The sequence below is a fragment of the Rhyacophila brunnea genome, unplaced genomic scaffold (genome assembly GCF_057557595.1).
Source record: "Rhyacophila brunnea isolate RB1 unplaced genomic scaffold, BYU_Rbru_1.0 scaffold_20, whole genome shotgun sequence".
NCBI classification, from domain to species: Eukaryota; Metazoa; Arthropoda; class Insecta; order Trichoptera; family Rhyacophilidae; genus Rhyacophila; species Rhyacophila brunnea.
In genome coordinates this window covers 38,400,123-38,425,136 of record NW_028232860.1, presented here as the reverse complement: position 1 = coordinate 38,425,136, position 25,014 = coordinate 38,400,123, and the positions used below count along the sequence as shown (strand labels likewise).

The window sequence follows — 25,014 nt, the reverse complement described above, 5'->3', positions numbered from 1 at the left end:
AATCTGTCAGAGTCAGAGGAGTCAGAGACCAGAGTCAGACTGTCACTATCAAAATAATTAATTAATACGTTTTAGTATTTAGTAATTTATTCAGTTGTTATCAGTCGAATGCTCTCAAATTTTTATAGTAATTACTACCCTTTAAGGTGAGGGCCATGTAAACAATTTGAGAGTCTTGAAAAATACAGGGATTCGTTTAAATTACCAGTATACTACAGGGTTTCCAAGATGATGAACCAATATTTGAAAGAATTAGAGCAGGTTTGTAATTTTTTATTTCAATTTATTACGTTTTATATAAATGAAAGGCACAAACTGTAATTGTGCCGCAGAGGTGGACACGAGCTTTTCGTTTCGATCCAATAATCGTTAATTGAAAATTTGAAATTTTCATACATTTTGATACACCATTATCACAAACTAAGATTATATGAGGTAATATCAGGTTGGGGTAGGTTAGATTAGGTTTGGTCTAAAAAGAATGTTGTAAAATCTCATGTCCACCTCTGCGGCACATTTACCGCACAAACGAGTATGATCAACTTTGAAAATTGTTATTTTAGGAGCCTTTCGATTCTGAGGAATTTGTCGAGAGACTTGCTTGGAGAACTCTTCAGGAAGGTGGTCCTGGAAAACCGTTTAATCCCGATCTTATACATGAAACATTCACTCAGGCAATCCAAGATTTAAAGGTTAGAATACAATATGATATTGAGTATAAACCTGTAATTAGGTGTGGCCCTGGCCTTATCGGTTGCGTTTTGTAATACTACTTACTACATCAGTCGGGTCTTGTGACTGGTTCTCACTACTACTAGTACTATTATAAAAGTATAGTACGTCAAAAATACTAAAATTTTGAAAAGTGGAATTAATTGAATTCTCCGGTTAGCATTTTTCGGTCATAAGAGGTCTTTAAGTAAAGCAGGGCATCAGAATTTCTCGAATTGTCCGTTATGTTTATGTGACAAACAAAAAACTTACATTTTCAACACGTCCTATAATTTTTGCCGAAATACTGTAATGTGTTGGACCGCGTACTATAATTCGATGACAAAAAGATAGCAGAATTCAACAATGGCGACTGACAGCTGAAGACGGCGGTCGACCAGTCACAAGCACCGCCTTAGACTATAGATACATCTACACGCCATGCATTGATAATTAACATATATACATTGATAATAATTAACTAAAAATATTTACCACTGACTTTATGTTTCACACAAAAAATATCAATTTTAGCAACACGCGCTCGCAGGTTATCGACGCTTAGTTAAGCAACAAACTAAGATTTGGCGGCGACACCACAGCAAATCATCTCACACATCTGTAAACCTTTTATCTTACTCTAGCGCGTGTCGCAGAGATTATAAGGGTGCCGAATACTTTCTCACTCGCACTTATGCATCGTTTTTGTTCATGCCTTGAGCACCGCGTTTTGTAATACTACTTACTAAATCCATCATCACCATCAGCATAAATGCATCATCACCAGCTGTGATCGAGGCAATGCCGGATAAAGGCCTCCCATAGGCCATTCCACGATTTTCTTGATCTTAAACTTATTCAGTTCTTCGATTCAGCTGCTATAAAGGTGCCATAGTTGTCACTTTAGCCTTAAGTTTTGACAGAAAATAAGTTATAGTCGGAGCAACAAGCTTGATGTAAGTTAAGTCAGCAATTGAAACCGTAACAATAATCAAATTCGCCCTGTGTATCTCATGCTCACTAGAAGAAATTGCATCTGCGCATGTTCAAAGCTAAATTCGTCCACTGTACCTACCAATATTTAAAGCATTATGACATGTTAGCCACAGTTTAGAAGTCGGAATGTAATATGCCACCAAACCGTCCAATATACAAACAATAAAGGGAAAATGTAAATTGGGAAGTATAATACAAGTTGAAAATGTCCCTCTGAAGCGGAGAAAACCAGTCCAGCAATATAATAAAAGTGGAATTAGTACAGTAAAATTGGACCGTGAATTGACAGTTAACACCATGAAAGAAAATAGTACAAATTGGTTTGGAGCGTATTATGTCAACGTATTCTTTCACTTTTACAAGAATGATCCCCTGTTCTTGAAATGTATTTCTTTGCCAAGACAATATTTAAATGGGTGTAAAGAACAAAACAACAATCTGCTGTGTAATCTTGGTCGTAGGCATTGCAGACACATTTGTAAATTGAATTGTATACATTCTTCTGGAATTTATTTCGATGATTGCCATGCGTTCATTCAAAACTTCCGAGACCTTTTTATCAAAGTTTTTTTTTATATGTAGGTTCTTCAAGAACGGCAGGAGCGCAAATGTTTGAGGCTGGAGCAATCGGTAAAAGAAGAAGAGGAAACGCATTCTATAAAACTTTCTGAATTACAAGATAAACACAAGGTAAAATTAATTACATAATTCGATGATTTATCTATTAATTATTGTTTGAAGGCCACAGTTTAATTTTTAATATACCCCGAAAGAGACAGGAAAATGGAAAAATAGAGTAAGCAATAGCGATACACAATTTATAACTCTGGGGAACCTAAATTACCTTTCACATTTATTGTATATTTTATTATGTATATTTATTGTATATCAATTCTATCTTAACCCTAACTAAGATGTAACATTATAACCTAACAGTTGGGACTAATATAGAGGCAGCTTATCACTTACACCACTTGATAGCAATTTCAACAGATTTTTAGCATGCATCGCTTTCTATTGCTATAGTTAAACTCATATAACCTTGTTATTACATGATATCGAATGAGCCAATTATTGTAATTGTATGTTTAAACAAGTATGTTTTATGAGTTCCATAAATGGTTGCAGCATTCTGTAGGTATATTCTCAGAATTAGACGAGCGCATAAACTGGGCCGGAGGAAGAGCTCTGCAAATTGGTGAACAATTGGGAGCGGCGCAGCGGCCAAGGGCACGGGCTGCCGCTGCCCTAGCCCTGCTCACACTCCTCGCCGACTTCCTCTCTCCTGGTCCCGTGCACAGCGAAGTCTTCAATGATCCTACTAAAGTAAGAAAGTAAATACACATAAAATTGGTCTAGTAATCATATAATTGTGTGATTAGTGTCGTAACTTGTAATCTTGTTTCTTGTAACTCGTTTTAAGGGTAGTGTTTATGGTAAGGCATCATAAAAATGATTGTTAGCAGATGTTAAAAGAATTAACAAAATTTGTAAAACTTTACTTATGTACCACGAAATTTACACAGTGTTTACGCAAGATACCGGCACTGTTTGATAAAAATCAGGAAATTTTGATGGCAAAATTAAAATAATATTCTAACTTTTCCACTACCTGATATATTATTTCAATCTAATATTAAAAGTATTATCAAATATAATTATTACTGTAATATTATAACAAAAGAAAAACATCAAAAATTGCAAAACACATGCCTGCTCATGGAAGGAATGACGGTTTTAGTATGAATTAAGACTCATTTCACTCGTTGTCATTTACGACCTTACTAAAAAAACATTATGTCTGGCATACATATAAACACCGCATCTAACGACCCTTAACGCGCCGCGCCTGTGAGGTTCAACGGGTAAAAACATGTATAGCTGAATGAAGCCTATACCTAGTAACACCAAAAAAATACAATAATAAAGAAAACACTGCCTATCAAATTTATTTCGAATGACAGAGGTGCACGCCGCTTTTAACTGAGGGTACAAAACTCTGCTGTCATTCTGCTGGCATGTGTCCGCTTATGCCACATACAAATACATTATGTGGTTGATAAATGATTTATACGGGTGTATATTGCAAAATTCTATTAATGTCTTTCTGCTAGAGATCTACCATCATAAATTGGCATTTCAGCGAGGGCGCTAGTATGACATTGAGAATGTTGCCATAACTAACAAAAAAATGGTAATTTATAATTTTTTATTGGTAGTAGATTTCTGTACAAATATTATTAAAATAAAAAATTAACACAATCAAAATAAAAACGTGTTACTTTTTTATAACCACGAGGAAGAAATGCATAGTTGGAAAAATCAGAAATTGGAAAATATAAAGTAGTATTGTGTATATTTTAGTCATGGAAAAAAATATAATAAAAAAACGAAAATAAATTAAACTCTAAAGACAGTTAAATAGTATCAACATAAATGGAATTTTAAATGAAACACGATAACTATAAATTACACAAACAATGTAGAAATTATATAACTACTATAATGCTTCAATTCCAGATAGACTATCATCCGATTCTGTGTCACTCTCAGGACCATTTACGGTAAAAATAAAACCAGTCGAGGTCATATTATGGAATTCAAACTTGTAAATGTCAGTTTAATTAATATACTAAATTTCTTTAGAAATCCGTTTACATACACAAATAATAAGTAAGTATTCATTTATATTGCTATCCGACATAGATTTTTATTTATATCATAACTTTGAACAAAACTAAAAAAAACAAGAAATTACTTGCGTTTTAATATAAATGCAACTTGGTAACACTGAAAATAAATCTTCAACTGTCATGGCGACTGGCCGTTGTATTCCATTATCGATATAAATAATCAATTCTTTTTGTCCTTTTTCATCATCGCAGAATTGCCATACTTTTAAAATGATGTCTCTGGCATTCCCACGAACTGTTTTAGAACTACTTGCCATTATGCACTATACTTATTTCTTCTGTATTTTCAATAACACAATATATATCCCGAATTCTGCACGCTGACGTTTCAAAATGTAAACATTTGACTCAGTCTGGAATAAATTTGTCATAACGCCCAATCAGTAAACACTACTTACTGCGAAGTTATTTTCGGCGTGCGCTTCGTCTGTGGAGACATAATTCGTTGTTGATTATATTAAAATATAGCTTACTTTAAATACTTACCAAATAATTGGTGCTAAGTAGCTATCGAATAATGTCAAATATTAAAAGGTCACATTCGTTTATTAATAATCTAAAATGCTCTTTATATTTTCAAATGTACAAACAATAAAAATCTTGCGAGCAAGAAAAACAGCGTCCCTACCTAAATTAGCAACAAACACTCATTCGATTATAAAATACTATAGCAAATATAAAATTATGTATTAGGTACATTCCTTATTTAAAAGGAAAAAGCCTTTTTTACTTGTTGATCTCTTTTTTTAATAGGTCGGTATATTTTATTTATCAACACTAAATATAATGTGTTTTTGATATTTTGACTGCCATGAGAGCTAAATAAACGCAAGCGCAATCCATAATTCGAGAAACATGTTGTAAAATTAAATGGCATTTGTGACAAATTTATCCTCGATAGACAATTTTAGTTTCAAATTCGACCGGCTGCCAACTTACGATGGTAGATCTATAACCAGTCCATTTTCATTTTGAGATAATATCTGATGCAGTAGTCCATTTCGACCTTTAGTCTGTCGTAATGTATTTGAACTATAAAATGGGTCGTGGGCTCTTGCACCATGTAGCTCCACAGCTGCCTTTAGTATTTCAATGATAACGCTTGATGAAATTCAATATAAAACTTAGCGATGTTACAGATTGACGAAGCAGCCGACATGATACAGAAGCTATACATGATCGCTCAGGAGCTTCCCACTGAAAAGTTTGAATCGGCCAAGAAGAAGATTGAAGCAAAGTATGACGAGATCGAGAGGAGTCTGATTGAAGAGTTTGTCAGAGCGCAGACTGCGGAGAACACCGTCCGGATGAAGGAGATTGCGACGACTCTCACACACTTCAAAGGATACTCCCAGTGCATTGATGCCTATATTGAAACCAGCCAAATGGTGATACTATATTCTTTTTATACCGTGAAATTTCATAATTTTTCTGTGGAAAAGATCTGGATCTATATATTATAACTAGATATAAATTATCAAACTCTTTATTCGAGTGCCCGCAGCTGCTGTGTTTAGCCACTACAGTGTTGACTCTCGACATATTATGGTTGAATCGAAAAATACTAATGCCAAGATTGAAAATTCTGTCTGACACTGCAAACCCTACAATGCTCTCTCAATTTTTTAAAAATAGATTTGCAAATTAAGCAAGAGAAATTTCAACATACAACTTCCCAGTTTACTGTTTTAAGTACCAAGTACATTCTGTTGTTTTTTTTCCAGAACTCTTTTAGCGGCCGAGACGTGTTTGCTGGTATTCTGCCGATGTGTGAAGGCAACTATGCGATAATTAAAGCTGTTTTTCCGAACCCCGACCAAGTCATGAGCAAGTTCATTTTGAACATCTTCCACCTGAAGCTGCAAAAATACATTCAGACGAAACTAGCGGACAAGAGTGACATAGACAAATACTTGAGAAATCTCTATGATATGTACACGAGGTAGGTATATACATTTCTTCCATCGTAATAGTGCACTGATACACCCCTGTTACAGGCGGGCTTCTCCCGGTGTAAAATAATCATTTAGTAGCTATAAGTCGAAACGTAACCCTGACCTCTAGAAACGGCTTCATAAAACATCTAATCTGATTCCTTGCTCAACCACGTAAGTATTTTTTATTCATAGGTAAAGGCCTACGTCCGGTGTGTGAAAATCGCATATTGGGCGGAGGTGTAATTAAGATAAATTTAATTTAATTTAAAAAGTAAAAATGATGATGGATGAAAGAGATAATTTTAAGACTAAATATAAGGATTCAAAAATAATAAATTTTGCCGCACTTGCCGGCTACGTCGAAATATCTGCGCGCCTGCGCCGAGGTGGTCCTCGTGATTCGTCAAATCAAAATCATGCGATAAAATTTGGCCAATCACGAGAGTCCTTTTTGTAGAATGGCGTGGGTACGCGAAGTTTGAAAAAGAAAAAAAAAAGGTTAGTAAGCGTCCCTTTTCCAATAGGATAGGACTTGCGACTATAATCGTAAAAACCCAGATATAAATTTGTGAAACTAAAAATCATAAGAAAATATAAGACCACGTCACGAACACGAAAGACCGAGTTTTATTTACACTCTAACCGTTTATATTCTCTTTTTTTTTGTGAATCCGGGGTTCGATGGACACCTGAGCTAGCCGCTGGAACCCCGGGTATCTCAGCACACTAAACTTTGTCAGTCGATAACATATTTGTTTTCATTGAACTAAGACTGCAATGTGTAGATAGAGTTTGTTAGTTTTTAAAAATCAATCCATAATGTCATATCACAAAAATAAGCTATTGTAACGGTAACATGGTTTTCTGTATTAAGCACACAGAAAGTGTGTGAACAGCTGACTTCCCTGGGCGATGTGGCATCCGGTGGGCTGATGGATCATGTGGGTGCACTGGGCGGAGCCATGGGTCGTCCTCTGGAAGCTTACTTCCCCTCAGAGTTGCAACGGCTGCGATCTGCTTTCTCCGTGGCGTTGCAAAAGTATTACGCTGGACGGCAACACACCAGGAAGCAGATTCAGACTGGAGGGTCAGTATAAACTAAACCGATCACATTGTTTTTGAAGCAAACCTCTGGAAGATGAAGCTGGAATAAATGAAAGTGAAGATGAAAAATGGATTACTAGAACTAATGTTAAAAATTATCTGCATGTTGTTTTGTATTGTGGATTCACTTATAGCAACTTTAACATTTTATCACCCGCATCTGTCAAAAGCTGCAAGAATTTCACATCATTAATAATGTGCACCCAGGCAAGCCCTGAAACACCCTGCATCAAAAACAAAATATTGTCAAATTATTAATTTTTACTAAGACATTCAGATTATATTGTAAGTGTAGGTATATGTCATCATCATCAGCCGGGGTCAATCCACTGCTGGATGAAGGCCTCCCCAAGCTTTCTCCAACTCTCTCGGTCCTGTGTCGTTCGCTGCCACGTATTTCCGCCGAACTTTACCAGTTCATCAACCCAGCGGCTTTTAGGGCGACCCTGTGGCCGTTTCGTACCCCTTGGGTACCATTGGATGACGGCATTTGTCCAGCGGCCGTCCTTTCGGCGAGCAATGTGCCCCGCCCATCTCCATTTCAGCTGTTTGGCAACGTCTATTACATCGCGTACTCTTGTCTGCTTCCTAACCCATTCGTTTCTCTTGCGGTCCTTTCGCGTGATGCCCAACATGCACCTCTCCATGCCTCGCTGTGTGACTCTTAGCCTTTGGACATCTCTCGTGTTGAGGGTCCACGTCTCGCAGCCGTATGTGAGCACGGGTAGCACACATTGGTTGAACACCCTACGCTTAAGACATAATGGTAGGTCACTCTTGAAGACACTATTCAGACGTCCGAAAGCACTCCATCCCAGCTTTGTTCTTCGAGCAATTTCATCGTGCATGCTTCCGTCTATGGACACCTGCTGTCCGAGATAGACGTAGCTGCTGACTTGCTCGAGTTGGGTGCCAGAAATACAGATAATCGCAGGGTCCGAAAAACAGTTACTCATCACTTTTGTCTTTGAGACATTTATCTTTAGACCGACCGTTTGACTGACATCCGCGAGTTCTTGCATTCTACCTTGGAGGTCTTTCGGGTCTTGTGAGAGTACAACAATATCATCTGCAAAGCGCAGGTGACTGAGGTGCTCTCCATTAATTGGAACACCTTTTTCCTCCCAATCAAGTCTCCTAAATAAGTCCTCAAGAGTAGCGGTGAATAGTTTAGGTGAAATGGTATCACCTTGCCGGACACCTTTGTTAATGGGGAATTTACACGACCGTTTGTGGAGTTTCACGCATGCTGTGGCATCACTTTATATACTGTTCAATATGTTTATGTAGCGTCTGGAAATTCCTTGGTTGCTAAGGGCGTCTATAATTGAGAATTTTTTGATGGAATCAAACGCCTTTTCATAGTCTATAAAACCAAGATATAATGGCAGTTTGTATTCCTGGTAGCGCTCTATGATTTCCCTGACAACCTGTATATGATCCATAGTACTGTAGCCTCTTCTGAATCCGGCTTGCTCTCTTGGTTGGTTCTCGTCTAGAACTGTTTCGAGACGGTTTGAGAGTATTTTCGTGAAAACCTTATACAGAATTGGCAGTAGACTAATTGGTCGATAGTTTTTCAGATCTTCAGTGTCTCCTTTCTTATGGAGAATAATAATGGAGGCATTTTTCCATGACTCTGGGATGTTCTCTTCGTGCAGACAAGACGTGAACAGACGTGCGAGCACTTCGCTCACCGTCCTCCCGGCCCGTTTGAGAACATCGATAGTCAGCCCATCTTCTCCCGGGGCTTTCCCACTCTTCATGCACATTATAGCATATTCCACCTCTGTGGTAGTAACCTCGGGAAGAGGATCTCCATATTCTCCGTTCACCGGAAGATCTGAATTGATGTCAGTGTCATCTTTGTATAGAGCGCTGTAAAACTCTACAACAGTGTCCAGTAGATGATCCCAGTTACGCACGATACTTCCATCTTGCGCTTTTAGTGTCGTGATCTGCCGTCTCCCTATTGACAGATGCTGCTTGTTCTTATGTAAGCTCCTTCCTGACGCAACAATTGATTCAACAAGGTTCATATTGAACTTACGAAGATCTTCTCGTATGTTTTTACGTAGAGTTTTGCACAGCGTGGAGTACTCGAGATCATTTTCTACTTGTTGCTCGCTTTTTGTACTCCTACGCAGCTTCATAAGATCCAACGTTTCCTTTGAAAGTTTGCTTACTCGTTCAACCACAGCAGCAACTGTCTCTTCCGAAGAAATTTTTGAAAAGTCGGTATATGTAACTCAAAAAAATTGGACGTTATGACATTTGTACGTTTACACGTTACAATTTATACGTTATTTCGGTTATGACATTTGAAATTATTTAGCACATGAAGCATGAGGTTATGTTGGTATACCCTACTAATATTTACATTGCATAGTCAGTTGCCATTTTTTATGTTCATTGTGCTTACTAACTCAAGTGCAGTAAACAGTTATTCACAAATTTCATATGGTTTTTCAATTAAATAATTTTGTCAAAGTGTAGTATTATTGGCTTCTAATTTACTCATTGTGATGGATTATCTTTTCTTACATCCTGAAAATTGGCAAAATGACATAGCAGTAGTGTGAAGTTCTCTAGAAATGAACCTGCAATGCAAATTGTAGCTAACTCAATCAGTGGACCAGAGGTCCTTTTTTTGCTTCAATTTCGAACATTTAGGGCAGGCTCTATCTCGAAGGTTTGTTCAACATCATTGGTACAACTGCATTTGTTACACCGAATCATTATTTAGAATATTTCAATGAACAATAATTTAAAAAATCGCATATATCATACTGAAACGTCAAAATGGGTTTTTGCAGAAAAATAATTTCAATTAATTGAGCGACTCCAAAAACATTAAACAAGTTATAAGATTCTCTCTAGTGAGAGTCAAAACTCTCCTCTTGTCAAGCCATATTATGTATCAAGTCATGTGAAGGTTCCCTGAGATTTTGCAAAATATTTGAAGGGCTCCTCCAACTAAAAAAGGCTGAGTATCACTGATATAATGGGCCAGCAGTGGCGCACCCAGGGGGGGGCCAAGGGGCCCTGGCACCCCCCAAACATGAAAATTATCAGAATGATTTTAAACATTGAAATTGAAAGCCAATAAACTATACCTTGGGCCTAAACAAATAACACGGCAAAAAAATGATTTGTAATTCTCCAGCACCCTTTTTAGAAAAATTTCTAAGATTTTAGAACACAAAAATTGACACAGGCAGGTGTCGATGGATCTGAAAAATAATACATATTACATATCCCTAGAACTATTATTGCTCTATGAACTATTATACAAACTGTTATTGATTTTGTGATACAATTTTGATGTTTGTATTTACAATGGAATATATTATCTTCTGTGTGAAAAAAAAAACACTAATATCAGGTTTTTTTAGAAACCCAATCCCTTATGGAACTGTCAAAAAATTCTCCGTGTCCACCCGAATTCTGGAGTGGTGTAGGCCATGGCTGGGGAAGGCTGACAGGGTTCTAGCCTGGGGGCCCGGTCTGTGGGGGGCCCGGCGTGTCGGGTTGACCAGATAAGTGAGATAAACACACATCATAAATTAGCTTTAATAGTAAAAAAAGTCGCATGCAGCACTATTATACTTCATGACCATGAACATTTTCAATTATATAATTGTGCAATATATTTTTTGATTATTATGTGTCCATACTCGACAGCTCCATTATTAAAGAAGATGTATTAAAATTCGCCAATAATTCACTGTATAAGTACCTTAATTTGAACTAAAACACAATTTGAAAAACGTTAATGTAGTGTTTCACACTGCCTTTGATCTTAGCGGTAGGTAGGGGCCCCGCCAAATATCCTAGCCTGAAAACCCGTTTCAGGATGTGGGGACCATGGTGTAGGTACACCGAGTGCAATAGACAAAAGACCGATAAACGAGAAATTAGGCTGTGACGAAGAAAAGGAGCCTATGGGACTAATTTACATTCTCCTCCTTGGGCCCCCCCAATATTAAATCCTGGGTGCGCCACTGTGGGCCAGTGCAATTTTTTCTTCATGATACATAGACAGTTGATAAATTCTTTTATATAACATAATATATTATCTCACCTGTCGCTGTCGTGTTCTAGGTAGTGAATTGAACACTTTGTTCCTTTATTTCATCATCATTTATGGCACTACAACCTTTGGCGGATTTTGGCCTACTTCAAAAACTTCCTCCATTCTGGACTATCCAGCGCTGACATTCTCCAGTGGCTTTGACTGAGCATTCTTAAATTTCCTGTGGCGCAGTCCAGCCATTTTAATTTCGGACGTTCAGGTCTTCTCTTTCTCAGGTATATCCTCCAGAATTTTACGCACATGGCCGATCCAACCAGTCTCTGCGTTTTCATATGCCATGTGAACTTTTCACTCCCATAAAGTGTATCTTTATTTACCTGGCATTAAATTACTACAGTCCATTTTTGGTGAATGATTTTGGATAATTTCAGATTTCAGGAGTTGAGGCGCGACTTGCAAGCCGTCATTGGAACCAGAGCGAATATCAACATCGCTCAGATTGAGAATTACGGTGGCGAAACATTCTTATCGGAAGAATTAGCCACTCAGATGTTGCAGGATGCGAAGACATCATTTGTACGATGCAAAGTGGTAATGAAATATTGATCCGTATAAATTACTTTCAGCTTCATTCAAATATCTACAATAGTTGAAATTATCAACTAAGAGAACTTGATGGAATTTGAATTTAAAATCTAATCAATATAAATTTTGTACGTATTATTCTATTTGAGTAATATTCAAAAACAAAAATAAATATTTCTTTATTTCAAAGATAACTGTACAATTTTAAAAAAAGGACAATATAATACGTGCGTCCATTGACAATCCGATTTTTACTGATGCAGTGTATTTTTTGGTTATTTTTATCATTAAAATGTAGTTTGATAAGTTGTTTCGAAGATCGTATAGATTTTTGAATAATTCATAGTTGTAGTGTATTTTAATAGGTACCTACTTTTGTCATTTTAAAAATATCGATTTTCTAATAACCTAGAATGTGTATCATGGGGTTTACTGCCAAATCGAAATCATTTTATGGAGTAATTGCAATTAAAGGTTTGACATGCCCTCTAAAATCAGCCATAATGCTACATCAGATAACTTTGATTTTTTCTGCTAGCATACATATTTATATATAGGCACACAATTCTAAATACCTGAATTATCGACTTACCAACTTTTGGCAGCAACCCCACGTAACTTGAAATCTTATTTACTTACTTATATCGAACCGATTTCTATTGTGATCATGCTGATCGATTTACAGTGATGTTTATTTGATTTTTTTTCCTCTAAACAATCATCCAGCTGTCTCAGCCAAACGAATTGGCAGGAAATGCGACTCAATTGACGGAAGCTATGGTGCAGCATTTATTGGTCGAACACTGCGATTATGCCATTGATCTTGGATTACAGAGTGTACCGATTGCTGAAAATAAGACTCCTCCAAAGGTAAATTGTATATGTAATAAAAATCCAATACACGTATATCTACAAAATTCAATGATTGTATAAGAGATAATGTCAGAATTTTTTTTTTTTTTTTTTCACTTTCTGTCGTGGGCGAGTCCAGCTTAGAACTAGTCCAAAGATCACTTATGTATTATATGACAGTATTAAATTGATTATGACGATAGACATAATAATATGTATTTATGTTTACTGATCAATATGTTTTCATTAGATGAGAATACATTTCTGACACTTGAATTTGTCAGTGACAAAAAAGAAACAAAAGAAGGTAAGCTTTGAAAAAAGAAACAAATGAGTATCACATCCTGCAAAGGAATGTTGCCAACTCTAGAAAAGTCATAGACACAATGTTAATTTCACCAACAACACATATCTATAATAAATATTAAATACATTTATTAATTATTATTGCATCTATTTTCAGATCCACTTTTTTGATGTAGTGAAACAATGCAACACCATAGTTCACATGTTCAATAAACACTTTCAAGAGTTCGTTCTACCCTGTGTCAGGTATGTTAGTTATTCTAATAGTATATTTTACTTCCCCTTTAACACACTCCAACATTGGGGCACGGAACAAGCACAAGGTCGTGCCATTTTCCTCGGTCCTCAGCAGAAAACCGATAGAAGACGGTATGGCAAAGATGTGGAAATTGCAAGGGGCTTACGTGGCATTCTTAACGAACACGACTGGGGACCGCTCACTACACTTTGCAGATTAATAGCGAGATCGTGATATGTTTACTATCACTCCCCTCCATTTTGAATGTGAATACCACGCTGTCACTTTTGCTTCGTTATGGTTTTTTTTTCGTCTGGGTTCGGGATGTGGGGACGTTGAAGGATCGAAGCCCTCCCGGTACGTCGGCGGCTGGGGAGACTCGGATGTCAGCACTGTAGCATAGTGGTTCGCGGTTCCTGGGCCTACCGTAAAGCTGCTGAGAGAGGAGGGCGTCGCGCCCAGCCCTCTCAACACCCTCGGACCGTCGGCAACCGGAGAGACTCGGATGCAGCACTACGCCGCATCGTGGGCGTAGTGGTTCGCGGTTCCCCGTGTCTACCGTACGGGTGGATGCTGAGAGAGGACGTCGCACCCAGCCTTCCCAACAGCGACCGTCCGAAAATCAGTCGATCCCTCACGAAAATGCATTCCGGCATACTACTCGACCCCTTTTTGCTCGCTTGCCCTGCCGTGACTATCGAATTACACGCACTGCACTGATATTATATTAATATAATATGCAGAAAACTTAATTTAACACTTAAAATGGCGGTAGAGTTTATAAAAATAATGTTAAAAATATATCAAGGCCCGAAATGGACCGGAACGCCATTCTGCCTCATACAACCGCTCCGGGTTGTAAAATTTTCCATTTCGAGCACTGAAATAACTATATTATACATCGCTTCCAAACAAAAAACACTTAAAACTAACTAATCTATGACGCTAATGGCTGAGGATGCTGCTTGGCTGCTTTCCGCGGATGGAGGCTGCTTTGCTCAGCTGAAGAAGGCCACTTTGTAGCTCTCTTCATCATGGTGCTTCTGGGCCAGGGCTGATTGGAAGGCTCACAGACACGCTGCTGTTGACGAAGAGGGCTCAAGCGGCTGGTAATGCAGGGCATTTGATGCCGTTTTCCCTCGTTGGAGCCAGGGTCTTGCCCGATACACTCGTCCGTGGGCCAAGTTCGCTGGCGGATGCAGTTGGTCGGGAGTACATCGGGACCCCTGACTTCGCAATCCGGGTGTTTCTGCTCTTTTCTTCACTGGCTTGGCTTTGGCAGCATCCTCTTTCTACTGCTTATTATTATACTTTTGTTGAGCGCCACCAGAGGCAAGCCTCCGGATGTTTCTTCCTCGCCGTTTCCTATTCCGGTGTTTGGATCTCAGGGTGTGTGTCCGGGTGAAAGAAATTTCACCTGCTTCTTGATTCCAGACGATCAAAATCAAGAAGCGTAGTCCCACGTTGACTGGGGCCACTTATCACTCCCCTCCATTTTGAATGTGAATACCACGCTGTCACTTTTGCTTCGTTATGGTTTTTTTTTCGTCTGGGTTCGGGATGTGGAGGTGAACAATAACACACCGGAATTGTTTCGGAAGCGACGAGTTTATTTGGTGTTAATATATACTAGATTACTACATTTTATATAATTTATTTTTCGGATGACGAAATATGCGTAGCGCGAGCGAACAGTGTTTTCTGCGTGCTGTCAAAGAAGCTTCTGCCGCCAAAACAAACGGTCACACTTGCAAGCCGTGCAAAAATGCGGCGTTGCCATTCGTATTTTTTTTTGACAATGTTGCCGGTCAGATATTTATTAGACTGATATTAAACATTATTTAATTATTTTCGCAATCAGCCGTTACTATTTGTTGGATTCGATACCGATTCGGGCCTCTCCAGATACACAAAGACGTCCCCAAATGGGGACCATACGGGGGTGTAACATTACCTTTAATTATCTTGGAAAGTAGATCTCCGGTATATTTTATATTTTACATTTCTATTTAAGAACCGACAACGACAAATTTGATCGGTGAATATTTCAGAAAGAGGCGCCTGATGTTCAACAGAATCTCTACAGCGATGAAATGGGCAACCTGCATTCAGTATCGATAAGCCACGCTTAGTGTCTTTTGCAGTGTTAGTTTACATTTTATTTTGGTTGAGCGGTCGTGTTGTTCAGCCGTTGCCACGCTACCATCTGTGGGCTACACATTTTTGATCGAATGTAGACCTTGCCATCCCCATAGACATGCCAGGTGCACTCACTACGATTGTCGGTAACCGTGGCACCCAAGTATTTAACTTACATGAAGCAAACGTAGCAAATTTAAGATGTACTTACGCAATGTGACAGGAAAATATAAATATGTGAAATACAAGTGAAATTGATAATGACATTACAAGAAAGACTGATTTCAATATTTGTATGAAACTCGACGTACAACTTAAGTATAGGAACGTAAGGAATATGTCCGTACCTATATGGCAGAAGCATATAAGTCATTTTTTCGCATTTTACAGGAGAAGGTTTTTAAGGTTTAAAGAAGTGTCACAAATCAGGATATGATGGAAATTGGATTGTTTAATGTTATTGATATAAAAAAACTAGTATATTTTAAAAATATATTTGATAAAAAAAGAAAATCAAGTAATTCAATGAGTTATTGAGCATTTAATGACATATGAGGTTTTGGCATAAAAATATTTTCAACATTTCGACATATCATTTACAATAATAGATGTTTTATTATAGAAAACTTATGAAATTAAAACAAGATCTTGGAAATTAAATGAACACATGATAAAATGAAACTAACAGTATTAATAATAGTTAGTAAAAACTAATATATTTTCAAAATATGTTTATTAAAAAAGGAAAATTAAGTTATTACATGAGTTATTGAGCATTTAATGACATATGCGGTTTTGGCATAAAAATATGTTCAACATTTTGACATATCATTTACAATAATAGATGTTTTATTATAGAAAACTTATGAAATTAAAACAAGATCTTGGAAATTAAATGAACACATGATAAAATGAAACTAACAGTATTAATAATAGTTAGTAAAAACTAATATATTTTCAAAATATGTTTATTAAAAAAGGAAAATTAAGTTATTACATGAGTTATTGAGCATTTAATGACATATGCGGTTTTGGCATAAAAATATGTTCAACATTTTGACATATCATTTACAATAATAGATGTTTTATTATAGAAAAACTTATGAAATTAAAACTAGAGCATGGAAATTAAATGAAAACATGTTAAAATTAAACTAACAGTGATAATAATAATATTGGTAAACAGTTGTTTATGAGTATTACTTATAGTATTTATATAAAAAAATTAACAGGTATTTAAATTTATAAAAAATGGATGATAAACCGGAAGGTCATCTTTCTTAAATTGATTTATTGGCAGAGGACTGTTATAGCATTGCTTAATGTTAACAATGTTCCTTCTTCCTCTTGTCGTACGGCGCAAATCAAGTTGAAGAAATGGGTCATCTTCATGTAATGAATATTTAAATTTTATTAAACCAAACTCCTTCTCATACCTGTACCATCTAATTTTGTTCCAAACGACATTTTCTCCAACCGTATTAATTTTCCCTTCACCAGTTAATTAGAAAGAAGTCTTGAATAATTGTAAATCTCACCTGAGACATCTCTTTACCAATAAAAGAGTTCTTGCCCCTTACTGTTATAACAAACTTATACCAATCATGGGGAATATTAATTTCTATATTGTAAGTTTTCTTGGCTTTTTCAATACGTCAATGGTCAGTGTCACATTCAAGTCGCGTATGGCCTGGGAGCAAATATTTATGATCCATGACCTGAATAGTTGGTGATGTACTTACAAAGTAAGATAGAGCTGCAGTTATTATGTTATTTTTATTTTGTCCCGGACAAGAATCAGAGGATGCAATAACACTTTCAACAGTTGGACTTAAGGTATTCAGAAGACTTATCACACAAAACGCTATTTCGTTGACTCCCCTTGCAGCTATTCCCTCGTGCCACATATAACATGAGGTTTGGTTTGATGTGCAATTTTTTACGGTCAAATTATATGTATACAATTGCCTTTTATAGTACACTATATTTGAGTTAAGAGAAGGCGTTGGCAAACACTGCTGCAGATTGAATGCTAAAAAAGCAAATTTACCTTCAGATTGGTGAGCTTTGGTATTATCGTTTTTTTTAATTCATAGCCTTCATCTGCCACTTGCAAACTTGTCGGTTTCCAATTTTTGTTTTATTTGTAAATCTGTAGCACATTTTAATTAAATATTGTATGAATCAAAAGTTTTTCATGTGTTTTTGCTAGGTAGGTACTTTAAATGTATATCCGGTGTTTTTAAAAATTGAAGCATACGTCATACTATATGACAGGAATCATATTTTTTTCCGCTTGCATATCACAATACATTTCAAACATTTTTGATATGTTTTGCTGCCCAGACAGGTATTCTTTGGATGTGCGACTACGTGAATAATAACTTTCATGTTTAGGAAAGCTTTTTATGTGTGCAGTAACGTCTTCCCTTTCGTTTGTATTCTTGTTTATGGGATCGTGTTTTCCACGATTATCATTACCAATAAATCCAGTATCTTTACTTTGTTTGCAGTGATTCCAAAGACATGTTGAAACATTTTTTTGCATACTTTATATTCCAGTCCCTCTGTATTGCTAATTTTATAAATTCAATAAAGACAGCTGCCAAAAATGCAGAATACCATAGATAAGTCTGCGCATGCGTAATTTTATAATATACCAAAAGCATAACTGTCAGACATATGTGCTTTTGCCTTGTTAGATTTTGAAATTTTATATTATGCAAAAGCGTATATGTCAGAGATATATGCTTTTGGCTTATTAGAGCTTGATATTTTATGACATGTATTGTTTTTCCAAGTCGTTTTACGAGAAATCTATAGGTTTTAGAGATATATGCTTTTGCCATAACATAAAGTAGGCATTTTTTGACATATTGGCATTCAAATCTCAAAATCGCCAAAACACGACTTATATGCTTCTGCCATATTGGTACGGATGTGTAGAAGCAATTGGCAATGCCGCGATGTTGTCACTGTCTACATACACAGAGTACTTAAAACGGCTCTGTAGAAAAATGTTTTTACATTTTGATCTGACAAGTTATCATTATTTGATGCTTTCATAATTATTGTATCAAATGAATGCTTTTTGTTCTGCATTCCAAGTTCCAATAATTTCATCGAGAGTGTCATTGTATTTCAATTATTATGTTGAATATTGGTAACATTGCATTGTAATCTGTACTTTATTGTGAGTTTATGATTTCAATTTTCAGTTCAACATCCAAATTAACCGATTGTATGCAAAAGAAAAATGTTGTGTTGGAGCAATTGGAATCGAAACTGGACACTGGCCTGGAGAGATCGCTGATTGCAGTCGTTGGATGGGTGAAACTTTACCTTCAAACTGAACAGAAGAAGACTGACTTCAAACCGGAGGGAGATGTCGATACTCTTGCATCTTCAGTAAGTGTAATTTGCGTCAACAGACAACTATTTATTGTAGTTGAAGTAGGCTGATATACATTCAGCTAACAGTGAAACATATAGAAAGCATGCATATCTCTGGTTGATATTTGTGAGGGATAGTAATAGTAGAACGCATAGTCATTCAAAACTAATTTCTTTCAATATGTTTTTCTTTACTTCAAGGCATGCTTAGCGGTGGTCAACTATCTGAATACGACCCTGACTCGTCTTCGAGATTGCTTGGATGGCGAGAATATAAAAGCAGTCATGCAGGAGCTTGGTGTCCGCCTGCACAGAGTCATATATGAGCATTTGATGACATTCCAGTTCAATTCTGCAGGTATTCAAGAATGTTATGATATTTTTTGTTTGACCAGAACAGAATAATTATTGTGTATTTGCTACAGAATCTTCAAATCGCTGTGCAAGACGGACTTGACACTCTTCATTTAGCCAGTGTTATGTAGACAAATAGCGTTAGTGAGCTAAGCGGCAATACGTGAAGAGCTCAACCACACGCATTTAGGGTTTCAGCCCTTGCACTATGCAACTTGGAACTACTGAAGAAGACTGCGCAAGAAAAAAATCTGCAACACGTTATGCATGGGTATCATATGTGCAAAATAAGCACACTGTCTCACCTGAAAAGCATCAACTGTCCATATGAGAAGCGAATCTGGTCTCTGAGGGTTTCGAAGAATTGGTAAAGCTAGTGTAGCATTTCCTTACATAGAACATGGAAAGCCCTCAAAAGACTGAGAACCACAGTACTGCCCCCATAAGCAAAAACACAGCTAACGGGAAAAAGTCAATTTTGAGAAAAGAGTGGTTATCATGTTTTTAATTGCTGCTTCATTAAAAGTTGATCAATTTTAATAAATGTTTCGGTTTATAATAGATTATTTAAAAATTTATATTTTGATAACATAAAAATGGCAAAATTACAAAAATATTGATTATAAAACTTCACTATTGTCTTTTTATTTATGATTTTGAATGGAATAATGTCAGTTTCATAAGGAAAAAAACAGTAAATATGTTTTTTTGCTTATAATTTAAATTGTAATGGATATTTTTGAAAAATTAAATATTTATTTTTTAATGGAATGGTATTTTATTTATTAAATAATATTGGAATGACAATATATATTTTCAAATATACAAAAATTCGTCAGTTTTGGTGGGAAGACTCCCAAAACGTCATCCCATTTGTAGGCATTACTCTTCCTTATTTTTAAATTGTGCATTTCTTCTTTTCCTTTCTTACTCCACATGGTGCAATGCACACTTGAGGTTTTGGTATATTAAGGAGAGAAGTTTTAGTCAAAAACTTCATATCGTGCTCCGCAGAAGCGATATTAAACTAAGTTTTGTATTTTAAATGTATTGCCTCTGACGGCTTTGACAATCATCATGTCCTTCATGTAGGGTCTATACCAGCGCTTTACAGAATAATATTTCAAAAATGTATTTATAAAATTATGAAATTGGTTGAATACACATGATTTGTCTTAAATTATTTCTTTCCACGCTCTAAAATGATCCATAAACTGCTGGCCTGTTAATTTAATTACCACATTTAAATATCATGTTAATTATGTCTAATGGCCAGTCGCGCCAAACGCGCCAGTCGCAGTGTCAGCACTAAATGAGTTAATATTGTAAATTTTTCCTACTACTGTATACTGTGAAAGATTATTCAGTGTAATGCACTTCATAAAAAACAAATATCGAAGCCAGTTTAGAAGCTAGCTTAGAAGCAGCCATGCGGCTCGCATTGGAAAAAAGGAATATTGAGGAATTTCCATTTGCATTATTTTTAAATATCAAATGTTCAGTGACATAAGTACAAATATCATTAATTTAATAAGACTAGATAGTTAGACATGTGTTTTATGATAGATTAAGATTACAATTAATAACTCATTTAGTGCTAACAACGGGCTGGCGCGTTTTCAGTAGTTGACCATTAGATATAATTAACATGATATTTAAATCTAGTAATTAACTGGTCATTAACATTTTACTTGCCATTATAATTTCATTGGATTTTGCAGCATTTTGATCAAGTTTATCCAATTGCATACTCTCCAAAACAAGGTTGAGAATCTTTTTTTCCGATTCTTAGTCCAATTTCGAACTTAATCACCTTTGAGTCTTAAAATATCGTTAAAAATGTAGGGCGATATGAAGTTAGTGAATGATTAATTTGAGGTTATCTCATTATTACCAGTTACATGCTGTATTACGTTTGTGTAAAAATTCTAGAATCATTAACAAAAAAACAGTAAGTCAGCGTTTTTAAGCAAAAAACACAGCAAATCGATAGATGTGCTGTGTTTTTGCTTATGAATCATTATTTACTGTTTTGTTGCTTCGAAAAGCCTAACATTTTTGCAAAAGTAATGAACACATTATGATGATTTATATATTAAAATAAATGATTTGCAGTTTATTTTGTTATGCAATTATGTTCAGAATTTTATCTAGTATGTCACCTCATACTTACTTTAATTTTTCATTTTTTACCATTAGCTGTGCTTTTTGCTTATGGGGGCAGAGTAGGTGTAATTGCAGGATGCCGATCACATCCTCTGGGAGTGTCCCCATATGTCGGTTGAAAGGGAAGAGCTTCTCAAGTCGGTCCAACCCTCAATTGGACCGGTTGGCCATTGCGACTTGGTATCTACGAGGGAAAATTTCTCAGCTTTTAAAAAGTTTGCAGCATTATACGGCGAGCGAGAAGGTCTTTTCTCATCGAGAATTGACCGTAATACATTATATGGAAGTAGGGACCACGCACACTCTAGTGCACGCCAACCAAGGTCATGGGAAGTTGCTCCTGGGACACTTTCGGCACAAATTTGAACAGCGCCTATCGTTCGTTACGCCACGGTATACGCCTGCATAACGGGTGTGGAGACGTGGCGGGTGGTGGAGGGAAAAGCAAGTAGGGTGCACTCGAGAAAACATGGTGAAATAGGGGTTGTATGATGACTTGCAAGTGTGGAAAAATGCAAAGCATGGAACACCTATTTTCACGTAAGGCATTCCCACTGAAATGGAATTTCAATGAGATTCTTCCAGTTGAGAAAAATGGTATTACTTTTAAAGTCTCAAGACAATGACGACTACATACCTCAGAGTAATAATATAAAGAGAGTGGGTAATTGTTCAGCAAAATGAAGCTGTGTTTCTTGCGTATAATGCACAGTAGAACCTCAGTTTCATTATTATTAACTTAACTATGAAAAGTTTTACCATCATGTTGCTTCTCAGTACAGCTACCAAATTTAAACACAACATAGTTAACCATAGTTTCTACTAAATTAACTAAAAATTATTACCACTATATATTTAACACAAAGACAATAAATTTCAGCAACACATGCTCGCAGTTTTTAAATGACTAATCCGAATCAATATTTAACAGCGATATGTACAAAAAATATTTAATTCAGCCGTAGAAATTCTATTTTACTTTAACGCATATTGCGGTGATATAAGCGTGCCGAATGCTTTCTCACTCGCACTTATGGTTCGTTTTTGTTCAGGCCTTGCTACACTAATAATATTAATTAAACGATTGGTTTCTATTTTGTTACAGGTGCTATGTGTGCCATCTGTGATGTGAACGAATACCGCAAACTAATGTCCGGACCAAACATCCCACCTCTGATTGGAGAACTATTCAACATGCTCCACGCCTTATGTAATTTGTTGCTCGTCAAGCCTGAAAACTTACAGCAAGTCTGCGAGGGAGAGACTTTGGTTTGTTGTTTATTGTGCACCAAATATGGTGATATCTCGGTTCAAGAAGTATTATTTTTCAATAGGCCATATTTCTTCTCTCGTAATCGATATCATCTGTAGGGGATCTTGGAATTATATTTGAGAATAAACTAATGTATAATATCCATATATGTAGTTACCATTTAAAACAAACCGCTGCTGATGTTAGGCTTTGTCTTGCATACTTCCCGGGTTTTTTTTTCAGATATGACATTATTAATACTTAAAAGAAATGAAAATGTAATTAATATTAAATTCTACAGGTTTTTTAAAAAAGGTTTGTCGATAGCTATTTCGGTTGTAACACCATTATCAAGACTATTCAGATAGGCCGTTTGCCTTTGCTTAAATACTATACGCATACATAGAGACAGAATACATTTTCTTATTCATTCAAACAATACAACATTGTACTTTCGATAAATTTTGTAAATTTTGATATCCATTAAAAACCCACTGAGGGTCTTCAAAGTATTGATAATATTACAATTAATAATAAGTATACAAAGTCATAACATATCTGAATAGTCTTGATAATGGTGTTACAACCGAAATAGCTATCGACAAACCTTTTTTAAAAAACCTGTAGAATTTAATATAAATTATATTTTCATTTCTTTTAAAATGGAATTCTACCAAGTAAATGCTAACTCAATTAATTATTAAAACTTCTTTATAATTCATTAGTTCGAAGCTGACTTGGGAGTAAGTCAATTGTTTGATTTATCTATAGCCTTAATATGTTGGAGAAGGTTCAGAAAAAATTGTTGGTACATAGCCGTATGGACACTATTCTTGGCTTTATCCAACTGACTTTTCCTTGGTTAACTGGTAATCTATCTGCTCCCTTAGCGACACATCAGCCCATCATCATTTAATTAAGTAGTTTGACAATATCTTTCAAGCATGTCATAATATATTTAAAAAAAAAAAAAAAATCTTTTGTAGTTTTTATTCCATTTTATGTCACAAAATAGCAAATGAAATATGATGGGACTACTTACAAAGGTCATTTTTACGATCATTCATTTACTTATATTTAGTGCCATAATTTTATTTTATATTTAGTTGTATATATGTCATCGATATACATACGTAGAATCTGAAGATGCCGAAAGATGAAACCCAGGTTGCTAAAAAAGATCAATAAATCGGAGGAAAAGGTTGCGTCTATGCACAAGTGCTGGGTTGTGTAGTCGGGTACACCTCCATTCCCTGTGCGTCCCTTCCCTGCTAGACTGACGCACTTGCACACGTCTTTTCATGATAACCTCATCTATAAACTGTCCTTACAATAAACACAAGACCTCTGACTTCTTGCGATTTGCCATCATGGGGCGTGTGGCGTATATTACAGCTTTATGTCAATTTCCATACCCTCAGTCGACAGTATTAATTCATTTTATTATTTAAAAATTTTGCTAATTTATTTTTTTACTGTTTCCAGGCTGAGTTGGATCGTTCAATTCTTCTCAACTTTGTTCAGCTTCGTTCGGATTACAAGACTCAAAAGTTAGCCGTATTATTGAAAGGCCTCACCACGTAGTCAACCTAATTTTAGTCAACACGTTTATCGTCATCCTTGATTATACAACAAAGAACGGTTCATGACTTCTTCAAACGGCAGACACCAGGCTTTTGCGGGAATATTATAGCTGGATGTCGGCTCTTCCGTCATGGCAATTTTAATGTACAAGTTGCACATGTCTTGCTTAATGAAGCCGTCTTAGTGAGATGTGGCGCATACTCTCATTCTTGTATGTTACGTACAAATACATGATTGCACCTAACGCGCCATACTTCATTGAACTATAATGGACTGTAGGTTTATATGACATTTATACATTATTACAAATTTAATATCTATCATATTCTAAATTATGTTATGTACCTATATAAAAAAAGCTTTAATAAAGAAATAAGTGTAACATATTATAACAATAGTTTTTATTTAGATATTCTGTAAACCCTTTATCCGTGCATATATTGATAATGTGTTGAAAATCATATATGTTCAGGTGAGTACTGACCAGTAGCGAAGAATGAAATGAATGAAAACAAAATAATATGTATGACTCACAGAGTTTATTGTACACTATTTATGTTGGATCTTAACCGCCTACCTCCACCTCTCGCCACTGATATAATATTATAATATAATACTCCCAACAGCGGCATGCGGAGACATTAGCTTTTGGAGATGCTGTTATTGTA

General features: G+C 36.1%; 1 protein-coding gene across 1 annotated transcript; it reads left to right on the top strand.

Annotated features, from left to right (window-relative positions):
* On the top strand, positions 1-24,736 carry Sec10 (Exocyst complex component Sec10). Its single transcript, XM_085948005.1, has 14 exons — positions 1-261; positions 564-692; positions 2,290-2,397; positions 2,836-3,033; positions 5,540-5,788; positions 6,125-6,342; positions 7,212-7,424; positions 11,909-12,068; positions 12,789-12,932; positions 13,378-13,466; positions 18,816-19,005; positions 19,192-19,348; positions 22,616-22,779; positions 24,248-24,736. The coding sequence occupies exons 1-14, from the start codon at positions 229-231 to the stop codon at positions 24,344-24,346; spliced, it is 2,151 nt and encodes a 716-aa protein (XP_085804131.1). The 5' UTR covers positions 1-228; the 3' UTR covers positions 24,347-24,736.
* Positions 24,737-25,014: the final 278 nt, after the last annotated feature.

Bases quoted from the DNA above. Each gene is read 5' to 3' on its own strand.
- Sec10 (XM_085948005.1), top strand. From the start codon at position 229: ATGATGAACCAATATTTGAAAGAATTAGAGCAG. The intron at 3,034-5,539 runs GTAAGAAAGTAA...GCGATGTTACAG, and splicing joins TCTTCAATGATCCTACTAAA to ATTGACGAAGCAGCCGACAT. The intron at 5,789-6,124 runs GTGATACTATAT...TTTTTTTTCCAG, and splicing joins ATATTGAAACCAGCCAAATG to AACTCTTTTAGCGGCCGAGA.